General features: G+C 52.3%; 1 protein-coding gene across 1 annotated transcript; it reads right to left on the bottom strand.

The window, feature by feature from the left end:
* Window positions 1–1,832: 1,832 nt before the first annotated feature.
* Window positions 1,833–2,828, bottom strand: LOC134525070 (olfactory receptor 14A16-like). The gene has a single exon (XM_063355522.1). It carries the CDS (start codon window positions 2,802–2,804, stop codon window positions 1,833–1,835), a length of 972 nt encoding a protein of 323 aa, XP_063211592.1. The 5' UTR covers window positions 2,805–2,828.
* Window positions 2,829–8,861: the final 6,033 nt, after the last annotated feature.

The following is an 8,861-nucleotide window of genomic DNA, read 5'->3' on the forward strand; positions in this document are numbered from 1 at the left end:
GGCAGGATAGCAATAGCACATAAACACCCCAAAATATTTGTTGGAACAGTGATGTAATATCATATCATAAGCCGATATTGCAAAGGACAGCAGAATGATAATCCTCATCCCTCTCCCAGAGGTGATAAACATCATCGCAGGGAGTACATGAGCCATATAGCAATTTACATAACACAGGAATGAGAACAAACCAAGCAACATGGTGACCAGCGACTATTTACCTGATACAATAAATGCATACAACAAATTTGTTTTTACAAGCTCTAGTTGGATTCTGTTGTTATTTCAACCCTTCGAGCCCCACGTTGGGCGCCAGAAAAGGACTGTTGTGATTTAGCCTCACACGGCAACAAAGAACCACGTGCCGTTCTCTCTCGGGCTTCCTCCATATGGGAAGAATTGGAAGAAAAAAGGCAGAACTTGTGGGTTGAGACAAAGGCAGTTTAACAGAACAGCAAAGGGAACAAGAAAACAACAACAGCAACACGGACAGAGGAATGTACAAACACGATTACAGTACCGCCGCTCACCAACCAGACCCAGGATGCCCAAGCCCACTCCCCAGCAGCGACTCCCTGGCCCCTCCTCTGGCAGCTCCGACTGGCCATGGCTCACATGGGATGGAATCCCTGTGTCCCTGCTGGAGCCCGGGGAGAATTAAGCTTGTCCCCGCTGGAACCAGGACAAAGACTTGCTTCTTTCTCCAGGAGTCCTGGCTCTGCCCCACATGCCCACTGGAGCACATCCTCACATGGTCACACAGCGCCGCTAACGTTGGGGTTTTCCTCTCCTCGGCACTTCCCACACCACTCCAGACCCTCTCTGGCTCTCTCCCACCAACCCTGCCCTCTCCCCAGCCCAGCCCAAAAGAGCCCCCCGGTCTGGGCTGGCCCCACAGCAGTGCTCCCCACAGGGTACTGCAGAGCTCTGGGCACTCCCCCCACAGCCCCAGCCCCTCTGACGGGCACCGCAGCTGCTGGGGGCAGAGAGGGCTCTCAGCCTCCCCATCACCCCAGGGCTGGAGCTGGCCCCAAGGGCCAGCAGAGGCCACTCACTCTCTGGCTCTCCTTCCTTCAGCTGCAGCTGATCCCCAGCCCAAACTGCCTTTGCCGCGCTCTGCCTCCCCGCCTGCCCTGCTCCCCAGGACAGCAGGAGAGTCCTGGCCCTGGGGCTCCTCAGGCAGCTCCTGCATCTCTCCAGTCTCCCTTCCCTCTGCCCGCTGCATCTTCACTGCCTCCCACGGCCCTGCAGAGTCCTGGCTTGTGGGTACCTGGCTGGAGTTATTTGTTCTGGAGAGACCTGATCTCTGAGAGTGTTTTACCATCTGAGTCGCCGTTCACTTCCCACCCGAGAGTACATGGAGTGTCCCCGTCCTTTCCTGACCACTCCAGGAGCCTTTCCACAGACAGAAATCTGCCATCAGCCCCATCATACCTGTGACAGCCTGAGGAATGTTACTGGCAGGTCATGTACCATATCTACTGCCCCTCTACACCAAGAAGAGAGACTTCAACCAAGTGCTTGGTGTCTAAAATATGCCAGTGCTACTGTGACATTATTCCCCAAAACAAGGTGGAAAGACACTTGGAAAGTCCAGTTCCTTGACCTAGTTCTTAGCCACAAGTCTATCAAGGAGAGCCCCGCCTTCAGGCACTGCACTCAGGAGATCTCCTTCGATTACAGAGATGCTATTAGGGAGGAAAAAGGTGACACGTGGTTCTTCAAGGATCAGACACAAAAAGACAGAGCCTCAAGAGGAGTTCTATGAACCCAAACGATTACTCCAAGTATGATTAACAGAGAAAATAAAAACAACACACGCCTGGCCTCAACTAAACTCTTGGATCTATGCAGAGAAGAGGAGGCAAATTACTGTTGATGGTGCAAGATCCGTTGATGAGTTTCCTCAGGGAATCCTTGAGCTCCTGGTTCCTCACGCTGTAGATGAGGGGGTTCACTGCCGGAGGCACCACTGAGTAGAGAACGGACACAACAAGATGCAGGGATGGGGAAAAGAGGGAGGGGGGCTTCAGGTAGGCAAATGTGGCAGTGCTGATGAACAGGGAGACAACGACCAGATGAGGAAGGCACGTGGAAAAGGCTTTGTGCCGTCCCTGCTGCGAGGGAATCCTCAGAACGACTCTGAAGATCTGCACATAGGACACTACAATGAAAACAAAACAACCAAGTATTAAACATGCACCAACCACAAGAAGCCAAAATTCCCTGAGGTAGGATTGTGAGCAGGAGACCTTGAGGATCTGGGGGATTTCACAGAAGAACTGGTCGAGGCTATTGCCTTGGCAGAGTGGCAGTGAAAATGTATTGGCAGTGTGAAGAAGACCACTGAGAAAACCAGTTCCCCAGGCAGCTGCTGCCATGTGGACACAAGCTCTGCTGCCCAGGAGGGACCCATAGTGCAGGGGTTTGCAGATGGCAACATAGCGGTCGTAGGCCATGACTGTCAGAAGATAAAACTCTGCTGACATCAAGAAGGAAAAAAGAAAGAGCTGAGCAACACATCCCAAGTAGGAGATGGTCCTGGTGTTCCAGAGGGAACTGGCCATGGCATTGGGCAGAGTGGTGGAGATGCAGCCCAGGTCGAGGAGGGCGAGGTTGAGGAGGAAGAAGTACATGGGGGTGTGGAGGCGGTGGTCACAGGCTACGGCAGTGATGATGAGGCCATTGCCCAGGAGGGCAGCCAGGCAGATGGACAGGAAGAGCCAGAAGTGCAAGAGCTGCAGCTCCCGCGTGTCTGCGAATGCCAGCAGGAGGAAGTGGGTGATGGAGCTGCCGTTGGACATCGGATCCCTTTGTTCCCGAGGTACTGCCAAAGGAGGAAAGCACACTCACAAGTCAGGACAGCTCTGAGCAAATCTCTTCCCATTGCCTGCCCTTCCAAACCCAAGACCCGAAAACACTCTTTGCCTGTGTCCTTCCTTCCGGGAGCTTTCTGCATTGCCCTTGTTGGAGCTCTCATTGTTGCTGGCCAAGTGTGCCGTGAGGAGCAGAGCTCTGCTTGTGGGCTCCCAAGGAGTCATCCCTGCTCCACAGCAGCGGGGATTTGGGAAAGGGGTTACAGCGTCTGACATTCACTAGTTACCTCATCTGTAATCCACTTGTAACGCAGAGGAGCTGCTCAGCATATTCCTGCAGGAAAACCTCAAGGAAGCTCCCGGTTGTCCTAAAGCTGCAGTGACATGAGCAGAGCCAGCTCACTCCTCAGCCTTGTCGGGGGGGAACGACCACGCAGCTTTTGACTCGCTCCCCCCTGGCCCCCTGCAGAGGAACAGGGAGAAGAGGGAGAAAAAGGAATAAAAATCTCATGGGTTGAGATACAGACAGTTTGATAGACCAGTAACGGGAAAGAAAATGACAATCATTGTAAAAGAATATAGGAAACCAGGAGTGATGCAGTACAATTGCTTACCACCCGATGCCCATCCCGAGCAGCGAACACGGATTCCTGCCGCCCGGCCAACCCCCATTTCTATACTGAGCATGACGTCTGTGGTATGGAATATTCCTAGGCCCAGCTTGTCCTGCCTGTGCTCCCTCTCACTTTCTACGGGAAACTGAACAAGTCCTTGACTTAACATACACACTACTTAGAACAACTCAACCAAAATGTCTCATCATCGTTAGTCTCATACTAAATCCAAACCACAGCAGCTTCTAGGAAGAAAATGAACTCTCTCCCAGCTGAAACCAGGACAACTCCCAGGTAGCGCTTGTCTTGAGGTGCTTCTGGCAAAGTCCCTGTGAAATGTCCACTGCCTCTGATGGAGCAGCAGAGAATCTCTGATCTTGAGCATGTCCTCCTGCTCTACCCAGGAGAGAGATCCCATAGGTTTTGGGCTATGAGAGCTTTAGGAGATCCCTGCAGGAACTGCAGTGGCATTGCCCTGCACCCGGAGACTTACCGTGTCAAGGGCTGTGAAGATTTCTCTCTCTGTGAGCTCTCAGTGTCCTCCCACTCCCAGCTGCCTTTAACCTCTCTCTGCCTGCTCGTCTCCTCTCACGCTTTGCAGAGGAGACTGCAAAAGAGACTTGCCATGACTTTCCTCCATCCCAGGAGCCTGGACCAGTTTAGTGGCAGAGGACCAGCTCAAGGCATTTTATTGACCTCTCTGGTGGTTTTGGTGCTGAGCCCATGAAGCTCAGACACAGGGGAAGCTGACGAAACCTCTCCAGAAGTCAACGTCAGATGTAATTTTGAAAGTTTCTTGGAGCGTTAATGGGTCCCACTAGGGCCATTACTGCCAAAGGCTCCTGGGGGCTCGTTTGAGGGAAAACTGGAGGCGGTGAGGGCAGGTAGGCAAAGGCAATGGAAAGGTGTCTGATGCTGGCTAATCCTGAATGTGTGAGAGGAAGGCAAAGGGCCGAGCCCTGGCCTCCAGCCCCTGGGAAGGGAGATCCTGCCCCACAACCACAGCTCAGGGTCTTCCTGAGGCATTGTGATGGGAGGACGTGCAACGCCAAGGGCAGAAACACAGAATGACGGCTCCCGGGTGGGGAAGAGGAGGCGCCAAGGCCCTAGTGCTGTAAGGATAATGTGTCTTCTGGTAGCCTTGGTGACACAGACAACAGCCACAGCCAAGAGGAGAAAGACATAAGCACTGTTGGGGGCTTTCAGCCTTGCCATCTCCCTTCACCGTCTCCACCACTGACTGTGCTATGGTGTCCCACATCTGCTCCTCTTCCCCTGCAGGCTGCAGACATCCCCCCTGCTTCCCCGTCTTGCTCTCCCCTCAGCATCTCACTGCCTTTACTGACCTCTCTCCATCGTCCTTGGCTGTTCCTGAAACACAACACCTTGGGCTGATCCCGACTCCCTCTGGGTGATCTGTTGCAGCACAGCACTGCCCTTGCAGTGGCATTTCTTTCTCCTGGTGTCCAGTCTCAACCTCCCAAGCTGACCTTTGTTGCATTATTTCTTTCTCCTGCTGTTTGCCACCAAAGAGAAGATCTATCATCTCACAACCAACCCTGCAACCAGTTTCAGGCTATTCCAATACTGCCCAGAGCCTCCCTGCCACTGGGCCACAGAAGCCCAGGTCCCTCAGCCTCTCCACAAATCACATGTGCACTGGGCCCTCAAGCCCATCGTGGCAGACCTCCTCTGGACTCTCCAGGTCCTCTCCACTTCTCCAAAATGGGGAGCCGCACACTGGGACACAGCTGTGTGTGTTGGGCCACAGCAGTGCTGAGTCAAAAGGGAAGGTGACTCAAGTTGCCTGGGGGGCACACGCTCCTCCTCCTGCAGCCCCATAGACAGCCGGCCTTGTCCACAGTGAGCGTGCACCACTGGCTCATGAGGTGTCCCTCAGGGTGCCCAGCCCCGTCTCCGCAGGGTCCCTGCTCAGCACATCAGGTCCCAGCCTGTCCTGCTGCCTTGGGGTTATTCTTCGCTGGGGTGCAGGACTGGACACTTCTCCTTGGAAAACCTCAAGACATTTCTGTTGGCCAATTCCCAGCGTCTCTCCAGCTGCCCCTGGATTCAAGCTCCATTTGGTCATCTATTGGATCGAGTGCACCCTAAGTAAGTTTGCAGATGACACCAAGTCGATTGGGAGTGTCAACCTACTTGAGGGTAGGAATGCATTGCAGAGGGATCTGGAGAGTCTGGATCGATGGACCAAGGCCAGTGGTCTGAGGTTCAACAAGGCCAAGTGCCGCGTCCTGCACTTGGGTCACACCAACCCCATGCAGCATTACAAGCCTGGGGAGGAGTGGCTGGAGAGCTGCCCTGCAGCAAAGGACCTGGGGGTGTTGGTCGACTGCCAGCTGAATATGAGCCAGCAGTGTGCCCAGGTGGCCAAGGCAGCCAACAGCATCCTGGCCTGTATCAGGAACAGTGTGGTGAGCAGGAGTAGGGAAGTGATCGTCCCCCTGTCCTCGGCACTGGTGAGGCCCCACCTTGAGTACTGCGTCCTGTTTTGGGCCCCTCACCACAAAAAAGGTAATGAGGCGAGTTATTGAGGCGCTGGAGAGGGTCCAGGGAAGGGCGACGGAGCTGGTGAGGGATCTGGAGAATAAACTTTATGTGGAGTGGCTGAGAGAGCTGGGATTGTTAAGCCTGGAGAAAAGTAGGCTGAGGGGAGACCTTCTCACTCTCTAAAACTCCCGGAAAGGAGGTTGTAAGGATGTGGGGTTGGTCTCTTCTCCCAAGTAAAAGGCAATAGGACAAAAGGGAACGGCCTCAAGTTGTGCCGGGGAGGTTTAGGCAGGATATTAGGAAAATTTTTTACACTGAAGAGGTTACCTAGCATTGGAACAGACTGCCCAGGAAGTGGTTGAGGCACCATCCATGGAGGTATTTAAAAGACAAGCAGACATAGTGCTTTGAGCTATGGTGTAGTGATGGCTTTTGTCAGAGGTACCTTGGTGGTTGGACTAGGTGATCTGAAAGGTCCCTTCCAACCAAGACAATGCTATGATTCTATTCAACTTTCATTCCCTTTTCCAGTCTTTTTCCATTCCCAAGTTCTTCTCTTGGATCACCCTCATCTCCTCCCATAGAAACAGCCAACTCTTTTTCACTGTTTCCTTGTTGGCCCTTCCCTTGGTGTTTCTGAGATGGTTACAGTGGCACTTTCCACCTTCCTCATGACGTCCATGACACTAGTAACCCCTTTTTCTTACCTCTGCTGTCCTACAGCTACTCAAGTTGTCTTGTTAGAGAAGCCACAACTCAGCATGAGCCATCTGCACATGCAATTTAAATGCTGGCGTGCTGGAGCTTCAGTGCACAGGGACCTTGAGACACCTGGGGACGTGGCCAACAGAAACCTCCTCAAGTTTTTCAAGGAGAAGGGGCAAAGTGGGAGAGGACCAGGTGAGGAGTGAGTCTGAGGAGAGGGGCCTGGGCATTTTGAGGGATGCCATATGAGCCTCTGGTAAAGGCTCAGCACCATTAAGGCCAGCTGCACATGGGGTGGTGTTAGAAGGACCGTGGCCACCCAGACATGGGGATTTATCGTCCCCCTTGACTCGGCACTGGTGTGGCCACATCTGCTCTCCTAGTATCCCAGAATGGTTTGGGTTTGAAGGGACTATTAAAGATCATCTAGTCCTATGCCTGTTTTTAGGGACATCTGTGACTTGATCAGGATGCTCAAAGCCCTGCCCTACCTGACCCTGAACACCGCCAAGGATGGGGAATCCACAACTTCTCTGGGCAACCTTTTCCAGTGTCTCACCAACCTCACTGTGAAATATTTCTTCCCTATGTCCAATCTAAATCTACCCTCTTTCAGCGTAAAGCCATTGCCCCTTGTCCTGTCATTACTGGCCCTGGTAAAACCTCTCTCTCTCTCTCTTATAAACCTCCCTCATAGATTAAGAGGCCACAAGGAGGTCTCCTTGCAGCTTTTTTGTTTCCAGGCTCAACAACGTCAGCTCTCTCAGCTGTTCTTCCTAGGAGACGTCTTTCAGCCCTCCAATGCTTTTTGGTGATCCATGTCTTGACCCGCTCTAACAGCTTTAGCCATGAGGCATGTGGTGAGGGTTTCAGCTTTGGCGTTCGTGTCCATGGAAGGATTACAGATGAGAGCTGCAGGTGAGGGATTAGGGTTAGGGTCCAGGCAAAGGCTTAGGGGGAGCTGCGTCCTGCCGAGTCTGAGGGGCAAGAGTGTGGAAGGCACTCAGCGTGTCTGGGCCCTCGTGGTGAGCAGAGGGAAAGCTCATGTGGTGATGACCAAAAGCATCCCCATTTCAATGAGCTGGGGGTTAGCACTGCGCCCCTTGGCTTGACCGGGCACATCCAGGGGGCTACAGCACACAGGATGTCTCTGCCTCCTTTCTTTGTCACCCTGCAATCACTGCCTCTGGCTTTCGGCTCTAATCAGCCCCCAGGGAGGCACGCTTCAATGGCCTGAAGCAGCTTCATCACCCACAGCCCTCAGCAGACCCTGCTGAACCTCCAAGGCTCTTTATTCCTGCCAGGGCCCTCCACACTCCGTGACCTTCCCCTGGGAGGTTGTTAACGTGAAGGAACTGTAATGAGTTTATTCTTGCATCTCAATTGGCCACAGGGTTGCAAGGGGACTTTGAGGGGAGACTGTCTCCAAGGAGGAGTTTTGCTAGAGTTTGCTGGAGAAGAAAAGTTTTGTTTAACAAGCACATAATGTAACATGGGCAGGGACATCGCTAGAGTCATGAGTTGGTGACAAGGTTCTGGGCTGGAAATTTGGCCAAGAATAAGGCAAAGTTTTCTTAATCTGCCACACTGTCTCTTTAGCCAACTCACTAATTGTACGTATATTTATAATTTCCTATCAGTCTCTCCAACATACATCTTTTATGGTGATGGTTTGAGGAAGGTGGACCTTATTGGAGGCTTGGACTTGGCATATAGTGGAGGAATGCATTGGGTTTCTTTAATTAATTTGTATCATTTTTTTCCTTCTGGTTGCTCAAATTGAATAAGAATCCCTTGTCTATTTACAGCCAAGTCTGCGGGGGAATCAGGCAGGAATTGGTGCAAAGGAGCTGTTAACATTCAGCTGCAGACTCAGCGCACAAGTCTGATGTAGGAAAAGAATGCAAGTCCCAGGCAGCCCCAAGAGAAACGGTGGGGAGGAGGAGGTGTGGGGGAAAGTTGTCCATATAGTGGGGGACTCGAGGAGACGGCAGTTGGTTCCTTTCCGGTCTTCCTTAGGAGACCCTCTGGTTCAGTATCAGTTGGAGAAAGCTGCAAGCATTTCCTCTGGAAAAATAAAAAGACTAATAAAAAGCCCTTTCAAAATGAAAAATTTCCTTTTTATTAAGTTCTTCTTGAAACCTTCCACTTTAAGTAGACTCCTGAGACCTCTCCAATGAGCTGTACCAGGCTAGAAGCCCTGAAGGAAATCATGGAA

The sequence above is a fragment of the Chroicocephalus ridibundus genome, chromosome 18, assembly GCF_963924245.1.
Source record: "Chroicocephalus ridibundus chromosome 18, bChrRid1.1, whole genome shotgun sequence".
In the NCBI taxonomy this organism is placed as follows: domain Eukaryota; kingdom Metazoa; phylum Chordata; class Aves; order Charadriiformes; family Laridae; genus Chroicocephalus; species Chroicocephalus ridibundus.